Source organism: Balaenoptera musculus, chromosome 11 (genome assembly GCF_009873245.2).
Source record: "Balaenoptera musculus isolate JJ_BM4_2016_0621 chromosome 11, mBalMus1.pri.v3, whole genome shotgun sequence".
Lineage (NCBI taxonomy): Eukaryota > Metazoa > Chordata > Mammalia > Artiodactyla > Balaenopteridae > Balaenoptera > Balaenoptera musculus.
The window spans coordinates 102,902,975-102,923,220 of NC_045795.1; the positions used below are offsets into that span (position 1 = coordinate 102,902,975).

At 48.6% G+C, this 20,246-nt stretch overlaps 1 protein-coding gene across 3 annotated transcripts in view; it reads left to right on the top strand.

Annotated features, from left to right (window-relative positions):
- Positions 1-3,236: 3,236 nt before the first annotated feature.
- Positions 3,237-20,246, top strand: part of MGLL (monoglyceride lipase) — a 103,678-nt gene continuing 86,668 nt past the window's right edge. Inside the window, exons 1-2 of one of the 3 annotated variants that reach the window (XM_036868539.1) lie at positions 3,237-3,359; positions 4,574-4,718. In XM_036868539.1, coding sequence (XP_036724434.1) covers positions 4,594-4,718 — 125 coding nt within the window. In that variant the 5' untranslated portion in view covers positions 3,237-3,359; positions 4,574-4,593. The other 2 variants (XM_036868540.1, XM_036868538.1) reach the window with 2 other exon arrangements.

The following is a 20,246-nucleotide window of genomic DNA, read 5'->3' on the forward strand; positions in this document are numbered from 1 at the left end:
GTTCAGAGGATACAAGATGAACCTACAAAAATCAGTTGTCTTTCCATGCACTGGAAGTGAATACATGGAAACCGAGATTAAAAATACATGACATTTACAATTATTTGAAAAAAGAAAGATGTAAATCTGACAAAACATGTATAAAACATGTATACTAAAAACTATACGACACTGAGAGAACTCAGACAAGACCTAAATAGATGGAGTGACATACCAAGAAGAATCAACATAGTAAAAACATGTCATCAGCAAATTGATGTACATGTTTAACACAATTCCTATAAAAATCCTACCAAGACTTTTTATAGATATAGACAAGATTATTCTAAAATTTATATTGAAAGGTGAAGGAACTAGAATAGCTAAAAATGTATAAAATAAGCATAAAGTGGGAGGAATCAGTTTATCCAATTTTAAGATTCATTAGATTGCTGCAATAATGAAGACAGTGAGGTACTGATGAAGAAATAGACACATAGATCAATGAACAGAATAGAGAATCCAGAAACAGATCTAACAAGTTGGGCAATTCAGTGGAAGGCGGGGGAAGCCTTTTCAGCAAACTGGAGCAATTGGACATCAACAGACAAAAAACACAAAAAACAAAACTGATCTAAGTCTCACACCTTATATAACAGTTAACTTAGACTAGATCAGAGGCTGAAATGTAAAATATAAAGAGAAAAACATAGGAGAAAATCTTCAGATGTAGTACTAGGTAAAGAGTTCTTAGACTTGACACCAAAGGCAAACTCCATAAGGTGAAAAACTGATAAATTGTTATCATAAAAATTAAAAACTTTTGCTTTGCAAAAGACCACATTAACAAGATGAAAAGACAAGCTACAAATGGGAGAAAATATTTGCAAATCATATCCAACAAATGATTAATATCTAAACTATAGAAAGAACTCTCAGGACTCACAGTAAAAACAAAAACTAAAACAAATAGGAACTTAAAAAAAATCCAATTAGAAAATGGTCAAAAGCCGTGAAGAGGCATCCAGTAAATTGGATATACAGATGGCAAATAAGTACATAAAAAATACTCAACGTGAGCCATTAGACAAATGAAAATTAAAATCACAATGAGATACCACTACATATCTAACAGGATGGCAAAACGAAAACAAAGAAACAGTGACAACAGTAAATGCGGACGAGGATGATGAGAAACTGGATCTCTCATACATTTCTGGTGGGAAAATGAAATGGGACAACCACTCGGAAATACATTTTGGCAGTCTCTTAAAAAACTAAACATGCAGTTTCCATAGGGCCCAGCAATTGTACTCCAGGGCATTTATCCCAGAGAAATGCAAAAACCTGCAGATGAATGTTTACGGAAGTTTCATTCATAGTAGCCACACACTGAAAACAATGCAGACGTCCTTCACCTGGTGAACTGTTAAACCATGTGGTACGTCCATCCCATAGGATACTATGTGACAACCTGGAAATGCTGAAAGAAAAAAGCGAATCCTAAAAGGCTACACACTGTGCAATTCAGTTTATACAACTTCTTGAAGTTACAAAAGTTTAGAGATGGAGAACATCTTAGTGGTTACCAGGGGGTGTGGGGAGAGTGGGGGTGGGAGAGCAGAGGGTGTGACTAAAAGAGGGCAACATGAGGGATCTTTGTGGGGTTGGAAGGTTATGTCAACATCCATATCCCAGTTGTGACATGGCCCTATATAGTTTTGCAAGATGTTACCTCTGGATTAAAGGGTACACAGCATCTCTCTGTATTATTTCTGAATTGAATCTACATTTATATAATTGAATAATCGAGTCTACAATTTTCTCAGAATAAAAAGTTTAATTAAAAAAAAAACCAGATACAGAACAGCACAATCCCACTCTCTTCTTAACTCCCAGTGTGGGCGCTGACCAACCCCCGTGCTGTCGTTTACGTTGGTAACCAAACTAGGAGAGACTCTTCAGGCTCTTAAGCACCACTTCCACTGGGGTTCTGCTGAAAACTGTCCCCCAAACTTTCACAGTGTGTATTCAAAATCATGAGATGCTGGAGCTGGGAAAATCTGAAAGCTGCATACAGGGGACTTGGTGGGCTTTGGGTCCCCCACAACGTCCGTTGGACCCCAGTGGCCACTTCTTGAATAAATTCTAATGCGGGTGCTCGCAGCATGCCAGCCTCCGCCTCCGGGCTCTCTGCTCCGAGACGGCCGCTCCAGACTGGCCGTGCCTGGGTCCTGTCACTTAGCCACCCCTCTCCGCAGCGCTTACCCCCAAGCGGCTTCTCAACGGCTTCTCTCGTTGTATTTCTTAATTTAGAGCACAGGCCTTAAGCAGCCTGGGTGGGACTCCCCCCTCAAGACGTGTGACCCTGAGATGGGAGTTTCTGGAGGACAGTGGTTCTTTTCAACACTGCTATGGTGTAAAGTTGTTTGTGAAAGAAGGAAGGACGCGAAGGCCTTCCGAGGTCAGTGTGAGCAGGGGCACCTGTCACTCAGGGACAGAGGTATTGTCAGTCGTGGGTTGCAGGTGAGGAGACGAAGCCCCACAGGCAAATTGGAGGTGCTAATGCTGAGCCCAGGTGGTCTAGACTCTGATCCAGTGCTGTCCCTGTGCCCCAGCTACACTGCCAGCTGCACTGGACGCTGTTCAGAACTCCCTGTTCCCAGGGGTCTTGTTAGGCGCCCAGGGAGGGTTTCTGGGGCAAGGCCTGCACTTGTCTGCCTCTACCCTACCTCTTGGCGATTGTGCACGTCCTCCCCCAACCCCCCAGCTTTCTGTGTGTGTGTGTCTGTGTGGTGTGTGTGTGTGATGTGTGTGTGTCTCTGTCTGCATGGGGTGTCTGTGTCTGAGTGCCTCTCTGTTCCTTTTTATGTGTTATGTGGGTTTGTGTGTCTCTGTGGATCGCATGTGTCTTTGTGTATTGAGTGTGTGTCCGTGCGGTTTGTTGTTTGCATGCGTGTATGTGTGGTGCCCACGTGTGTGTGTCTGTGGGGAGGTCTGTGTGCATGTGTGTCCCTGCATGTGTCTCTGTGCGGGTGGGTGTGCGCGCGTGGTGTGTGCGCGCGTGGGTGTGGCGTGTCCTCCCGCCGCGGAGGCTCCCGAGAGCCGTCTCCGTTCGGGGAGTGACAGTCCCCGGCGGCCACCCCGGGGCGCGGCCGGTGGGGAGGAGCGCGTGGCGGGTCCGCCGGCCGCACACGTGGGCCCGGCGCCGCCTCTCGCGTTCCCACCCCCTCCGGCCGCCCCCGCCGAGAGCCGGGATAAGTGGCGGCGCGGACGCCGCGCCCTGTCTCCTCGGAGCCGGCGGCGCGCAGCTCTCTGGCCCTGGCCCGCCACAGACGAGGACCGCGCTCGGGGACGCGACAGCGGCGCTCGTGGCCCCGGTAACTGCCTCCCGTCCCCGCCCCCGGCTGCCGCGCCGTCCCCGGGTGGGGCAGCCCCGGGTCCCCGCGCTCCCGCGTTCCCGCGTCCCCGCGTCCGGGCTCGGCGTGGGCTCCCGCGCCCCTGCGCGCGTGTGCACGAGTGCGCGCGTGTCTGTGTGTACATCGGTGCGCGCGCGCCCCGCTCCCCAGCAGCAGCCCCGAACCAACTTGGACCCGTCAACTCCGTGCCCCCGTGCCCGTCCGCGAGCAGAGCAGCTGGCGGCACCTCCAGAGACAGCGCGGGGCTGTGCTGCCCGCGCTGGTGGAGACGGGAGGGGAACAAAGTTTGTCGGGAGCCCGGGTGACTTTCCTCGGGGACCCGCATGTGTGCGTGTGCGGGGGCCTGGGAGCGCGGAGCTGGTTCCCTGGCTTCCCGGGCAGTGGGCGCCGGGCTCCCGGCCCCCCTTCACCCCGCCTCAGTGGTTCGTTGAGGAAAAGTGATGGTGAACTAGTAGTGGAGGCTCGCAGGCGCCCGCTGCCCGCCCCGCGGAGGGAGGGCGGCCCCGGAGAGCTGGGAGGGCGCCGCACCCTTCAAGCCCAGGCGGCGTCTGGGAGCCAGGGCGCGAGGTGGGAAGCAGGGGCGTGGGGCGCTGTGCAGGCCGCCCTGTGACCGCAGAGATGAGGGAACAGCCCGTGTTTGCCTGGCTCTAACTGTCAAGGCTGTGTGGTTGTGGACCGCAGAAGCCAGGACGTGATGGAAACAGGTTTGTCATGGCATCCTTGGAATTTCAGACAGGAGGAATTAATCGGACTATCATCCAGCTCATTATCGCGCCCCTTTGAAACTTCCTTGGGGATTTTAAGATAGATGGGTCTTTTGCAGCTGGGTCTTTATACGCACAGAGCTGACTATAATTTCCACTTGATTACAGCTAAAATAGTCTTTAAGATGAAGTTTCCTGAAATGATTTAAAATAAACACAGATGGGAAGGGGGGAAAAAGCTGTAATGAGGCACTTAAAAAATAAAGTGAGCATTTTTCTTAAGAACAAATGGGATTTTTCAGTCTTAAGAAATATATATGTATTTTAAAAATCTTTGAAATGGAGGTTTTTTGTTTTTTGTTTTTAACCTGCTTTAAAAAATTGTTACTGACTCTGAACAAGGTTTCCTTCCTGATCTCTATGTGTTTTGCCATATCCCTGACTTTGGAATGTGTCCTTCTTCCTTCCCAGGACCTGAAGATCCTTTCAGAATGCCGGAGGAAAGTTCTCCCAGGCGGACCCCGCAGAGTGTTCCGTACCAGGACCTCCCTCACCTGGTCAACGCCGACGGACAGTACCTCTTCTGCCGGTACTGGAAACCCTCGGGCACACCCAGGTAAGTCTCCCCTGAGAGCTATCCGGATGTGCCCTGGGGGGGTTCGTGCCCCCCTCCCCCTTTGTGTGCAGCTCCTGTGCGGCCACTTTCTCCATGACCAACTTCACGTGCCATTTTAACATCAGGTACAGCGGGCTAACAGAACTGAGATTTATACATCATCTTTTTTTAAAATTAAGAAGCAGGCGTTCTATTTTCATTATAACAACTAGGATACGGATTCTACCGTATGGCAGTTTTCAAAAATTCCACATGACTTTATTTTTTGTACTAGAGTTGATTTCCTGTTGTACAGGCATTCCTTTAAAATCCAACCCAACAGTTATAGAAAACCACCTAATCAGATAAGAAAATCAAAATAATGTATATATAGTAACTTTTGTTCTCTTTTCCTGTTTGAGTATGAGCTTCAGAAGGTGTCATACATATGTAACAGAAAGAAAGGGGTCTGGGTGTTTCCTTCTGATTTCTTGCCAGCTCAATTACTTTGTACATTTTCCATCAAGGATTTGTCTTGCTATTAGAAACAGGCGTTGGGACTGCACACACAGTAAGACAGCTGGTCTCCTGCTTCCCTCCTCTTGTACGAAATAGGGAAAACCCTGCTTGTTTGTGTTGTTCAGAGAAAGAAATTATTTGCGGTAACCAATTGGCCTAGTGACAAGTGAACATTTTCTGTTCCATGGACATGTTACCTGTTTCACAGGCCTTTTGTCTCCTAGGGGACATGTATGGTGTGGTGTGGATTATAGGATTATGTCTCCCTTTATGTTTCAGTCATCACCCAACCCTACTGCAGGTACAAAATTCCTTCTACATTTTCAACAAGGTGTGTATAATCCAGGGAGCTGCACATTAAAAAACAAAAGCAGAGATACGGACTTTAAAGACCTGGTTTAAAATCATAGCTTCAGGGCAGCCATATAAACCGGCTATTGTAATGGGCAGTTAAGAGTTCCTACAGGTCTGGCCATCTCCTTCTTAAAGATTTCCTCTAGAGGAGAGAGTGTGTGTGTATATGCATGTGTGTCAGACGGGGAGGTGGGGTTGTCAAGCGTTATCATTAATTCTCCATTCTGACTTAAGTGGCAGTACAAGTGCACACTCTTGGTTTAATTTCTAACAACTTCGTGGTATGTAGTGCCATTATTTGATCGATATACAAAAAAAGGACAAAGAACTGGGAGCTAAGTTTGTGATGTTTGAGTCTCAGACTTTGGGGGCTTTCCTGGTTAAGTGGGGAGGTTGTCCTCGCTCGAGGTCGGTGGAAGGGAGACCCTGCGGTCCTCAGAGGGGGCGGGGCGGTGCTGAGTGGGTGGGCGAAAGCCGATGGCTGCCCTTACTTGGGCTGAGAGGGGTCTTCACAGTCTCCACCCCGAGTCGCACTGTGGGGACCTCTCGTTAGAGATGGCAGACCGCCACTCCCAGTTGTTTAAACCGACAGTCTCTTGGGGTCAGTGTTTACCTTGCAGCGGACGCTGATGGGAATAAGAACGGGGGTGGATGGTTGAGGCAGCTGGGCCCTGGGCTTTGGAAGAGAGGCCGCCCGCCTACCTGCCCAGCCTCCACCCCCTGAGATGATGCAGGGCAATAAACTCCCTCTGTCAGGGGGTCCTTAAAACATTTCCCCACTGGCCCTGACCAGTTGGAAAGTCCTGGAGGCCCCCGCGGTGACAGATGCCGCATCCTGGCGTCCTGGGGGAGGGGTCAGGGCAGGCCGAGTGGTGAGGACGCAGCGGGGGCCTCAGGGCAGAGGTCTGTGCCGACTGGTGAGGGAGCGTGTCCCTGTCGGAGAAGCTGAGCCCAGCTGCTCTGGCAGATAGCAGTGTGGCAGCCCTGCCCTCTTGCTGCTCTGGGTCAGCTCTGCTGCCTCGAGGAGCGGGAGGGGACCGCTGGCCTCCGCCTTTCCCCTCCAGGGAGTGTCCTCCACGGTCTTTCCCCCAGTCAGCTCAGAGTCTTGTCTGCTCTAATCGGTGGGGAAAACACCAGCAAATGTCCCTTTTCTCTGCTCCTTTTAAAAAATCTTTCCCGCAGAGGCCCTTGGGACCTCAGAAGCTACTGTCTTACAGACAGTGTCCAACAGAGGGGTCGGTGCCTGTCTCTGTTAGTTGGCACTGGGATGGGTTGGATTTCTGGTCAACAAGTTGGGCCTGTTCAGAACACCTGCCAGAACATTCAGCCCCCGGAGGATTTGCTGGGTTCCCAGACCAGCTCTGCAGGGCGGCTCAGAGCGACACAGGGTCATGAGCATCAGCCACACTGGGAAACTGGCTTAACCTGCTGATGGAAACAAATTGTGTCTCTACAAACACTGGCCTCCTCACACTGGGCCCTGGGAAAGAGGAAGGCGATTCCTGGGATCGCTGTTACCATGTGTGCGTCCAAACTCAATGCTGTTTTTAACAGAGCAGGCCAGAGGCTCAGTCTTTAATCATTATGAACCAGAGGCTTAAAGCCTACGCTTGGTAACGCCAAGGCAGATTCGTGCTCATCTGGTAGTATTTACGGTAACAACAAACGTTGTACTTAAGGTGTAGCAGAATTATCTCATATTAATCGAGTATCGTGTGTTCTGGAGTCTGGACTAGTCTCTCAGGCATGATCCCATTTTATCTTCACATCAACCTGTGAGGCAGATGTTATCATTATTTTCCCTCTTTTAAAGCTGGTCCAACTGCATTTTGTCCACATTCCTCTGGTTCCAAGTCTCTTACTAAGGAAGACAGACTTTCGTCTAAGTATTGTCTTCCTGATAAATTCTTATATTTTTTGTTAGGGTGAAGGTCACTTCTTATGGTAAAGAATAGTAGAATAATTAATCCTCCCTAATTGTTTCTTCATAATATATTAAAAGTGGGAAATAGATTAAAATATGATCCATTCTGAAACAGAATCTTCTGATGCCCTGGGGGCTGGCTGCCTTATTGAGACTCGGTACTTTGGAATTGTAAAATACTGGTTCTTCAGCAAGTTTCCACTGATGGTGTTTTCAGGGTAGTGGAGACTAGCCCAGGTGAGGCTTGAGTTGCTCTGTGGTCTCTCGTGCCCTTGGATAGTATTTCACACCTTTGGATTCAGTCCACCACGGGGCCCTCAGTCCACTTCAAGGGCAACTTTGAATTAACTTCTGAATATTACTTAGCCATCCTGCCCCACGGGATGAATGACTGGGCAACATCGTTGGGGGGCCGGGGCGGGGGTGGGGGCCTGAAACAATACTCAGTTTGATGACTTGGCTCCAAAGAGGTCCTCCCTTGGTTCTGCTGGACCAGGATGGCTAGAGAGCTCGCTGTAATTGTGTGATCACACAGCTGCAACCTTCTGGGCGGTTAGTTCCCGGCATGGGCCGGTCATGCCCATCTGTCTGTCCGCAAGGCCGGTGTGAAGTAGACACTTGTGGAATAAATGCCCGGATGCTCCTTCGAGCAGGGGCTCCCCCCGTGCTGAGTGTGCTGTCTCTGGGGAGCACCCCACCCCCGCCCGACGCTGAGGAACTGACCAGGCTGTCCTCCAGCTTCTGTGGTGATAACAGCCAGTGTGCCCAGGGGGCCGTTTCAAAGAGCACTGTCCCTCCACGGGCCGATGGCCTGATGCAGATGCCTGGGTGACTCCTCAGTGGACGCTCCAGAGCCCCTACCTTTGCAGGGGCCTCCCAACCTGAGCCCCGGAGCCCCTTCTCCAGGCTGCGTGGCTTTGCCCGCTTCTCTTTTCTTGCCTCCACTCAGGAGCTGGCCTTCCTCCAGTGACCCCGTGGCCACTGGCCGCCGTGGACGCCTCCTCTCCCCTCCCCGGCTCCTCCCATCCAAGCTGCCCCCTCGCATTCTCAGCTGGTGTGGTTGTCAGGACTTTCCTCTTGGTGACAAGGTGCTGGGAGTGGGGCCCATGGCAGGGGCTGGACTAAGGAGGGTGGCGTGGCGTCGTTTCCGGAACCTCCCTGTGTTCTCAGAGCCGTGGCTGTTGTCGGTGGATCTAGAATCAACAAGCCAAGACTCCTCCTCCCCTCTTTATTCCCATTCCCCAGAGCGGGGCTCAGCTGACATCCCCTACCCCTGCCCTACCCTTTCCTGGGTCACTTTGCTCCCTTTCTCCACGAGGCCTTCGCAGTCTGTGTCTGGAGTTTCGGGCGATGACGTCTTAGGGCACTTCCTCCCACCTATGCATATTTACCTGGAGAAGAAGCCATTCCCTGAAGCTGGGATGTAGTTAAATGCTAGAGAACGTCCTTCCTTCCTGCCACCCTCATGATGTCCTTCCATCAGCCACCAACCACTTGGGTGTGGCATCTGTGACTCCAGGAGCTGGGCCCCTCCCGGCCAACCTGGTCCAGACCACGGAGAGGCAGAGTCTCCATCATCTGGTTGGACTTGATTTCGACCGCCCGCCCTCTGGAAATTCTTAGATCAGATTGGCATCTGCCCGTCCTCTCCTCCGCCTTAGGCTTTCCAATTAGGTTGTGTGTCAGTTACTTGGTGCCTTTCTCCCCGCTCCTCACGGTGTGGGTTCCGTGTCCTGGGCAACGTTCCCCGGGGTCTGTGTTTCTTGGAGTGTTTGTTCCTCTCTGTGGGCCCCTGCAGCCCTCATGACCCCACCCCCTCTGAACTTCTGCCGCCTGTGTGGCTAGGCGTTACCGAATCACTTACCTTTGGTTGGTACATCCCCAGGGCCGAGCAAATCACATCCTTTCACTGTCCCTAAAAGTAGCCACTTTGAACTCCATTCTCTTGGTCTCCAAGGGTGCGAGGACCGCCACGCATCTATCTCCCAGCCCAGCCCCTTGGACCTTCCCCCGATTGTGAGGGTCTGGGATAGCTCTCGGGCTCCCCAGAGCCTCTTCAGGGAGGCCGGCCCTGAGGGCTCAGCTCCATGAGTGTCCACTCTTCCCGCTTAGCCATAGCCATGCTGCCACCCAAGAAGTCGCTTAGCAGACCCTGGTTTATTGAAGCCTGCGTGTCCCAGACAGAGCTGGGCACCAGGGTGGGGAGAGAGGAGCAAAGGCCGCTGTGTTTCAGGAAGCGGTGGGCATAGTTATTGTACAAGGGGCAGGTACCTGGAGACGGGACCACTGCTGGCCACACAACACCTTGGTGCAAGTTAGACAAAGGAGCCCATCCAGATAGACGTGGCCTCACAGGTGTGAGGTTTGGTGAGCAGAGCGTGGGCTGAATTTCAGCTCCTCCTCACCCTTCCAGCCAGCGCCCTTGAGCGGTACTGCACCTGTGAGAAGGGCGTGCAGGGCAGGGAACCAAGTGAAGCTAGAAAGGTGGATGGGTGGGGCCAGGCGCCCAGGATCCAGAAGGCCAAGCTGCAGGCTTGAACTTGAGCCTCAAGGGGTGGGGAGCCATGGAAAGGTGTTAGGCCAGGAAGTGGTGCAGTCAGGCTTGTGACTTGGACAGCCAGCTGGCTGGAGGTGTTTGCCATCATCCAGGTGGCAGGTGAAGGGGGCTGAGTCAGGCGTGGTAGTGGCACCTCAAGTTGCAGGGGACTGACCGTGTGTGGTGGTGATGGTGGCGGGGGGCGCTCCCAGGTGTCTCCCTGGGTGACAGCGCACAGGGAACACCTTTAGATTGCTCCGCTCTGAAGACCCGGGGCTGCTCTCTGACAGTGAGGACATGTGGCGCTCCAGGCGCTGTGGGACACCTTGCTGGAGCATCCCTGATAAGCCAGTAGGAAAAATGGAGGAGAGAGCGGTATCGGGGCCGCAAAACGAACCACACTGCGGGCATCACCAGTGAAATGCTAACGCGGGAGCGGTTGATTGCATGAAGGTAGGAAAGGAATCCTGTCTTCCATCTTCTCCCCACGCTGAGGAATCAAAAACCACCTTTGACTTATATGTGTTGGCTCATGAAATTCCTACGTAGACACTGAGAAAATGGACCTTACTATGCGTTTTATAGCAAGGACATTATTTTTAATCAGATCACTGCCTTCCAGTACTACTTCAGATTTCTCTTGCCTATTTTAAGAATTTCCAAAAGTTCCTTCCTCTTGTGAGGAGCCATTGGTCCTCCTCCTGGTGCTTCTGCCTTTCTTTACAGCACAGCAAACTGCCGTATTTTTAAATAGGGCATCTCTTCTGGGCTTTTTTTTTTTTTTAAAGATTCTTCAAACAGCAAAGATCTTTTGATGGCGAGAGGAAAGGCCGCTGCTATTCTTGCAGTTGATTTTTACAACAGCTACGTTAAGGGATAATTTTTTCCAGTTGCTATAAGAATGTTCTGCAGATACAAGTCTGGCTTTGTTTGCAGTGGAGTTGAAGAAAAAAAATAGCAAAATAAGCTGCTTCCTGAACGAGAGCCATGTTCACCATTGTTTGTCTCTTGGCACCTTTTAGGTAGAGATGCTGATCCCAGGCGCACTTTGTCCCCCAGTGCCAGCCAAACATGGGTTATTGTGTCAATGGGGAAACGGTCCTCAGTGGTGCGAATCTTTGCAGCTGAGATTACAGGATGACCCTTGTCCCATATTAAGGGTCAGCCGAGTCTCTTGTTGGAGGAGGTGCTTTCACTTCACAAGACTTGTTCACTGGGGTGGGGGTGGGGAGGCAGTGGTGGCTATCGAATGGGACTGGGGGTGACGTTTTCTCTGTATCGAGGGCCTGGTCCCCCCCCGGGGGGTGCAGGGAGGAGGGCCGCCAGAGGAGCTTGCTCTGTGTCACGTTGTTGCGTCTCGCGGCAGGCGTCCCTCCCGCACTTTGCTGGCCATCAGGCTCTGCTCTGGCGTTCGGCAGGCTCTCTGGTATGCAGGGGTGGAAAGCTTCTCACTTTCCTCAGAAAGGTTCAAAGGAGCTCTTCTCATTAACCTTCTGGAAGGAAGTGGGGAGGAGGGAGGAAGAGGAGGGGCAGAACAGAAGGAGGGTTTGGGCAATGCGTCCTCCCTGGGGGCTTCCCGCGGCTGGTGGAGGGTGTAGGGGGTGGAGTCTGCGGACCTGTTGCCATCATGATGTGCGAGTATATGCCGTTTCCCAGAAAGGACGGTGGGTCACAGACTCCCCTAGACTGTCAAGGTCGGGGCGGCCCGTGACCCCAGCACTCTGTGCAAGCTCATCATGTGCGGGGGAGGTGGCTCAGAGGGTGAGCACGGTCACGGGGGGCTGGCAGGGCCAGAGGGCAATCCCGGAGTTCTTCCACCCCACCCCGTCTCTCAGAAGCTGCTCCCACACCTTCCTCTTGTGGGTTTAAAGCACAGATCAGCCCTTCCCAGTAAGCGTTTAAACAAATGTCTGGCTTGGGGCCCGGCTTAGAGAGGTCCTAATTGCCACCCTTCTCCCCGCCCCCTGCCCCCACCAAAGGAATCATCTCCCATGCCTCTGTTCTGGTGGTTCTGTTTTCAGTGGTGAAGAGTGTGTGGGCACCTATGCGGTGCCCAGGGGGGCCTGAGGAGCAGGGGTAGACGGACCTCAGGAGGATGCAGGAGACGGACTTAGACCCAGAGGTGGGAAGAGGAGCCCAGGAGGCCTCTGGGAACAAAGGAGAAGAATCAGAGGAGGTAGGGGCCCCGAGTGGAGTGGGGGGAGGGTGGGAGAAAGAATGGCGAGAGAAGGAGCTGGAAGGCAGGGAGGAAGCTGCAGGCTCTCCTGGTCAAAGCAGGCCAGTTTCCCCCAGGCTGTCCACGGCGGCTGGATTAGAGATGAAAGGCCCCCGCTTAGGAAGCGCTGCCTTTAGACATTTTAGGAGCTCCGCTCTGTTCTTCCCGTTCAGTCACTCTTGTAGCGGTATGTGCACGGCCGGATGGTGCAGCGGAGAATGGCGAAGGCCGTGGAGCCAGGCCCCAGGACCAGCCTGAGTCCACACGGACGGGGTGGGGGCCGTCACTGGACCAGTGTGTCGGTCTTCTCACCTTTCCCCCCCGGTGATTATACGGTTAGACATCAGTGGGTGGTCAGCACCTGGCACCCAGTAATGAGATGTGTGTCCTCTTTGCCTCCACCGTCTGGCTGGTGAGCTCTGGGGACCGTGGGCATGTCTGTTACTCACCACCCTTCCTTGCTCCCCTCCATCTTCCTGGCCGGCATCAGTCGCGTAGAACCAGAGGCAAAGCAGTAACCTTGATAAACTCCACCTTGACCTCTCTCCCCATGTTGCAGGCTGTGTGCTTTCCCCAGACTCCAGGTTTTCACTTTTTTTTTTCCTTAACAGTTAAAACTCAGTTCCATTTCAGTGAGATTTCAAACTCCATGATAAACTTCTGTAGATGCTTAGTTTACAAAGTCATGGGGAAGCCGTTGGTGGTGAAATTCTTTTTGAGATAACACATAGTTAGCAAATTATATACTTTCTTTAATGTCACATGAGACCTCTGTGACAGTGTTTGAGGTGTCACTCTTGACTGGCTGGAGGACCAAACGACTCTTAGGGAGGGAGGCTGGGGGCCAGTGCAGACAGACCCACCCGCTTCTCAGAGTCCCATCTTCAGTGGCTTCAGTCCTTGCCGTGTGTTTCTCCTTCGGTCCCGATTGCGGGCCCGGGTGTGTGGAGATGCTTGTGCTACAGGATGAGCTTGTGCTACAAGGGCCGTCCTGGCACCTGCCGCGTCTGCAGTGGCAGGGGGTCGGTGCATCAGGAATTCTCTGGGTGGGTGCCCTGTGCTGGGCTCAGCTGGGCAGTCCTTGTGCTAGTCTTGGCTGGGCTCTCCACGTGTCCCTGCGCAGGGCTGGCGGCTGGCGGGGGGGCTGCTGGTCTCAAGTGTCTGGCCCTGGCAGGCTGTTGGCGGGAGCGCGGCTGTTCTTCCCCACATCCCCGGTCCTCCTTTCCCAGGCCGTTAGGGTGGCAGTGTTTCGTGAGCACCAACGTGCTTTCCAAGTCTCTGCTTGTGTCGAGTTTGCAAATGTCGAAGTCAGTCAGCCGGAGGCGGTGGGGACGCATCCACGGAGCAAGGTGAGGGGAGGATAGTTTGTGGCCATTGTTGAATCTATCACATTCAACAATGGAAAAGATGTTTGTGCTGAGATTTGGGAAACCAGTGTTGAAATTTTATTTCTGCCTCTGAGTGACTCTAGACAAGGTACCCTCAATTAGACCTTCCAGCAAGTTCCCAGAGGGTTTTGTATTTTATGTAACTCTGGTGTGTTTTGCATCTCATAGTGGTAGAACAACCTGTGAGCTTCTCCAGGGCAGAATTCATGCTTCCTTAGTGCGTGCCCCTTATAGAGTTTTGTGCCTGGCACAAACTAAGGGATCTAAACATGTTTGTTGAATGAATGAATGAACTTCCCGTATTTAGAGTAAGATGATTGGGCTAGATGAGTCTCAAAAATCCCTTCTGGCATGGTTTTCTAGGAAAAGAACAGAGCATTTCCATCACGTGTAGGTCAGAGGGGCTAACTGTTTGTGCAGGAAATGCAGCACCTAAATCCAGAAGTATGAATGAACGATAGTAACACCTAGGATGGGAACATTCCCTACAGGTGATCCCCTGGGATACTAGGTGGCTGGGTTTTAGCCAATTTAACTTTTAAGTAAAGGTCTGTGTGTGAAGACACACCTACAAGTGGGAACTGCAGGACGGCAGACAGTGTTTTCCGTGTTGGCACAGAAGTCAGCGTGGACACCAGAATCTGGAGTGGTGTCAGCTTCCTCTTGATGTGGGGGATGATTCAGTGGGCGTTAACGGAGCTCCAGATGTAAACTCAGCGCTGTGGTAGACAGCGATGGGGGGGTCCTCAAAGCGACATGGAGACCCAGGGTCTGCTTGACTGCAGACCTCCGATCCCATGAGTTCTTTCTGAACATCTTGTGCATGCCGTGTCTCATTCTGGTTTGGAGATATGGAAATGAAACAGCCCCCTGTCTGCCTTTGAAGACATCTCCCCACATTTATCAGGGAGACAGTTCCAAGCACCGTGGGAGTTTGCTTGTGAGGGCAATTTATTCGGGGGAAGGGGGTGGGTAGTTTCAGGGAAAAGTTGAGGTGACTTTAAGCCGGCCCTTGAATGTGGTTGGAGGAACCAGTTTCACACAGGCATGGAGGTATGTTCTGAAAACGACAGGAAGTCTTTGGGAACTATAGTCTACAGTACATGGCAGAAGAAGAGTTTGGAATCACAGGAGCCTGAATTTGAATGGCCCTTGTATTAGTCTGCTAGGGCTGCCATAACAAAATACCATAGACCTGGTGGCTTAAACAACAGAAATTTATTTTTCTCACAGTCCTGAAGGCTGAAGGTCCAAGATCCAGGTGCTGGTTGGGTTGGTTTCTGCTGAGAGCTCTCTTCTGGCTTGTAGATGGCCACCTTCTCGCTGTGTCTTCACGTGATCTTTCCTCTGTGAGTCTTTCCTCTAATTGGGTAAATCTTCCATGATTCAACTTGGATGAGGATCCTGACTTTTCACATTTTTGCTTCTGTGATTCCATGGTAGATGCCCCAGCCTGTATGAAGTTGCCTTTGCCTTGATGTCTTGTGTCTAAGACCACCTGGTTTCAGCAAACCCTACTGGCCGGCTGGCCTGAGGCAGGTTCAGACACAAGAGTGGGAGATACCAGGGACAAACTCTGTCAGTACTGTGCAGACCCAGTAGTTGCCTTCTCTCTAGCCATTCCTCCTTCTTTCTTACTGATTTTTGTCCCCGGTGGGGAGGGGGGGGACTAATTGGAATATTTACACCTGATTAAAACCATTCTCACTTCCCAGTGTTATTTGTAGCTAGAGGTGGCTATAGGACCAGTCTATCTCCTTAAGACACTAGAAAAAGAACAGTAAATTAAACCCAAAGCAAGCAGAAGGAAGGAAATAATAAAGATGAGAGCAAAAATAAATGAAGTAGAAAATAGAAAAACCATAGAGAAAATAAACAAATCCAAAAGTTGGCTGTTTGACAAGATCAACAAAACTGACATGTCTAGATTGATCAAGAAGAAAAGGGAGAAGACTCAAATTACTAGAATCAGAAATGAAAGACGAAACATTAGTACCAATCTTTCATAAATAAAAAGTTATAAAGGAATAGTATGAGCAATTGTACACCAATAAATTAGGTAACTTAGGTAAAGTGAACACATTTCTAGAAAGATGCAAACTAGCAAAACTGACCTAAGAAGAAATAAATAAAATCTGAATAGACTTATAACAAGTAATGAGATCGAATTAATAAGCAAAAAAACTACCCACAAAGAAAAGCCCATGCCCAGATGGCTTCACTATTGAAATCTACTAAACATGTAAAGAAGAATTAATACTAATTATTCACAGATTTTTCTTAAAAGAGAAGAGGAAGCACTTCCCAACTCATTCTAAGTGGCCATTATTACCAGGATACCAAAAGCAAACAAAGACATGCAAGAAAAGATAACTACAGGCTAATATTTCTTATAAACATTGATGCAGAAATGCTCAGTTAAATACTAACAAACTGAACCCAACAACAGAAAAAAGGATTATACAATATTACCAAGTGAGATTTATCCCTGGAATGCAAGGAGGGTTTAATATCTGAAACTCAATTACTACAATACACTCTATTAGTAGAATAAAAAAAGCTCACATGATCATCTCAGTATATGCAGAAAAAGTGTTTGACAGAATCCAACACACTTTCATGATAAAAACATCCAACAAACTATGAATTGAGGGAACCTTCCTCAGCCTGAGAAAGAACAATGACAAAAGTCTCAAGCTAATACCATACTTAATGATAAATGACTGTATGCTTTTCTCCTAAGATAAGGAACAAGACAAGGATGTCCATCTTACCACTGCTATTCATTACTGTACTGAGGGTCTAGTTATGGCAGTTAGGCAAGAAAAAGAAAGAAAAGGCATCCAGATTGAAAAGGAAGAACTAAAACTATCTCTGTTTGCAGATGAGATGATCTTGTATATAGTAAATCCTAAGGAATCCACTAAAAACTATTAGAACTAATAAATGAATTCAACAAGATTGGAAGATACAAGATGAATATATAAAAATCGATTGTATTTCTATATACATGCAGTGAACAATCTGAAAATGAAATTAAAACAATTTCATTTAAAGGAGCATCAGAGAGAATAGAAATGCTTAGAAATAAATTTAACAAAAGAAATGCAAAACTTGTACTCTGCAAACTGCAAAACGTTGCTGAGAGAAGTTAAAGAAGATCCAAATGAGTGGAAAGACATTCCATATTCATGGATTGAAAGACCTTAATATTGTTAACATGGCAATACTCCCCAAATTGATCTACAGATTTAATATAATCCCTATGAGAATCCCAGATGGCTTCTTTCTGGAAATTGACCAGCTGTTTCTAAAATTCATGTGGAAACTCAAGGGGCCCATAAAAGCCAAAACAATCTTGAAGAAGAAGAACAAGGTTGGAGGACTCACATTTTCTGATTTCAAAACTTACTATAAAACAACAATAATCAAACCAGTGTGCTATTGGCATAAGGATGGAAAAGAATTGAGAGTCCAGGAAAACTCATATATCTATGATTAATTGATTTTTGACAAGAATGCCAAAAGAACTCAATAGGAAAATAATAGTCTTTTCAACAAATGTTGCTGGGACACTTGGATATCTACATGCAAAAGAAGGAAGTTGGACCTCTTCCTCACACCATATACAAAAATAAACTCAAAAACCAAAATGCAAGGGCTACAACTATAAAACTCTTAGGAGCAAATCTTCATGACCTTGGATTTGACAGTGGTTTCTTAGATATGACACCAAAAGGACAAGTTACAAAAGAAAAAACTGATAATTGGACTTCATCAGAATTAAAAACTTTTGTGCTTCAAAGTAAACTGTCAAGAAAACTAAAAGACAGTTCACAAAATGGGAGAAAATACTTGTAAATCATCTATGTGGTAAGGAAATTGTTATCTAGAATATAAAAAGAATGCTTGTAATTCAGTGATAGAAAGACAACCCAATCAAAAAAAATGGGCAAAAGACCTGAGTAACATTTGCCCAAAGAAGATATACAGATGGCCAATGAGCATGTAAAATGATGCTCAGCATCAGCTGTCATCAGGGAAATGCAAATGAATACCACGTGAGGTACCACTTCCCATCCACCAGGGTGGCTGTAATAAAAAAGACAAAGTGACAAGTATTGGTGAGGATGTGGAGAAATCTGGACCCTCATGCACTGCTGGAGGGAATTTAAAATGCTCCAGCCACTTTGGAAGATAGTCTGACAGTTACTCAAAAGTTAAACACTGTTAGCATATGACCCAGCAATTGCATTCCTAGGTATATAGCAAAAACATTTCGGGTTTAACAGATACACACTACTATATATAAAATAGATAAACAAGGACCTACTGTATATCACAGGAAACTGTAATGTTTTGTAATAACCTGTAATGGAAAAGAATCTGAAAAAGAATATATACATATATTGATTTGCATTTCCCTGATGACAGTTGTAGACAAATATTCATAGCAGCATTATTCATAATAGTCAAAATGTGGAAACAATCCAGTGTCTATAAGTGATGAATGGATAAATAAAATGTGGCGTATCAATACAATGGAATATTATTTGGGCATAAAAAGGAATGAAATACTTATACATTGGTGAACCTGAAACAATTATGCTAGGTGAAAGAAGCCAGTCACAAAAGGTGACGTATTATATGACTCCATTTACATGAAGTGTCCAGCATAGGCAAATCTGTGGAAACAGGAAGTAGATTAGTGGTTGCCAGGGGCTGGGGCAGAGGTTGGGAAAGTTGCGGGGTGATAGCTAAAGATACAAGGTTTCTTTTTGGGGTGATGAAAATGTTCTGAAAACTGATTATGATGATGGTTGTGCTACTCTGTAAATATACTAAAAACCACTGAGTTGTACACTTTAAAACAGCAGATTATATGATCTGTGAATTATATCTCATTAAAGCTGTTACCAAAAAATGCAAATACCTAAGGAAATGAGTTAAGGAATGTTATGCAAACATTTTTAACGATGTTTACCAAAAAAACTAATGACACAAAGTTATTTAAGATATAATGGTACAGAGAAAAAATATAAATTTAAGTATAAAACTGTGATCTCAACCATATTAAAAATATAATCATGGAAAGGAGGTTAGAAATTTGACTACAAAAATTGAATGCGTGTCTTCAGGCCTTGCATCATCTTTGGAAAGGAAAGGCAACTAGTCTTCAGAAAGGCCCCCACCCGAGTCTGACACCTTGCTAGATACTTCTTTGGCTTCACCTCCCTGAATCTCACAACACACCAGCGGGTTGGCATCATTCTGGATATTTTATTGACGTGGAAACTGGTCCCAGAGAACCATGGGCTAATGAATGCAGAGCCAGGATTTGAACCCTCACCTGTTTGCCTTAAAGGCACTGTTCTCTTTCCAGCACCCAGCTCTGCCATGTCAGACGCTTACGGAGCCGCTCATAGAACCCAGCTGTGTGCACAGGCGCTGTTTATAATGCTCATGGCAGCTGGTGAAGGTAGGGATGACAACCCCACCTTATAAATGAGACTGATGCTTGGAAAGGCACAGTGGCTCTGATGAGGGGCCCTGGTGAAGTGACAGGTCGTGGTGTGAGCCTATGGTCCGTGGTCCGTCCACCTCCATTCGCGTCCAACTCTACCGTCTGCTCTGATTATGCCGTCCTGACTGTAGCTGCCCGTCAGGGTCATAACAGAGCTCTGAGCTCTGTGCCCGTAAGATTGTGACCATTTCCCTTAAATTCATCGCTGTGTGCTCGTCTTACCTCTCCTGCATTCTCAGTAAATTCCCGATTGTTTATTGCCATCCGTTCGGCATTTCACCACCCAGAAGAACTTGGAGCCATCTGCAGACTTGGAAAGTTCATGCTGTTCTCCTTCCAGGAAAAAAAAATTAATGTTACATAAGATGGGACCGAGCACATTCTTATAGGAAGGTTGGGAGCCACTTCTCAGCCTGAAGAATCCCTGTTACCTCTGCCCGTTACTTCCTGTTTCATCCAGGTCCAAAATCACACTGCAGCTATCTTTGCAAACACGGTTCCTTGCGAAACCTCTAAGAATAAGTGTTGCCTCCATGCCCACATAGAACTGCCCTGTCTTCAGGGTCTCCTCTGGGTCTGAGGAGAGGTTCCTCCTTGAGAACTCATGGGCCTTCCTCTGGGCAGTCCGTGCTGGTCACATTGTCCTCCGTCCTTCAGGCAGGGATAGGGGTCATCTCTGGGGGCGGAGGTCCCCAGGACCCTCGCCCACCTCCTCCTAGCGCCTCTCCAACTGTGGCCACTTCTCCCTCGTGGAACAGTCTCTCCCCGACTCGCTCATCTTGGGTCATTTAATTTTGTCTTTGTAAATAAAATTTTCTCTCTTCTTCTGTGAACATATTCATGATAAGACATTGAGAAATTAAGGAAGAGTGGAAAGCTAGGACGACGGACCACCCCAGGACAATCCTTGCTAACATTCGTGGATTCTGAGAAACTGGAAAGCACCGTAAAGATTATCAGCCCCTTGGCTCTACAGATGGGGCGCCAGAGGAGCTAGGACCATTCAGCCACCTGCAGAGACCTGGTGCCTGTGGCAGGAATCGGGGTCTGAGCCGAGTGAGCCAAGGGCCCACCTCCAGGAAGCCAGAA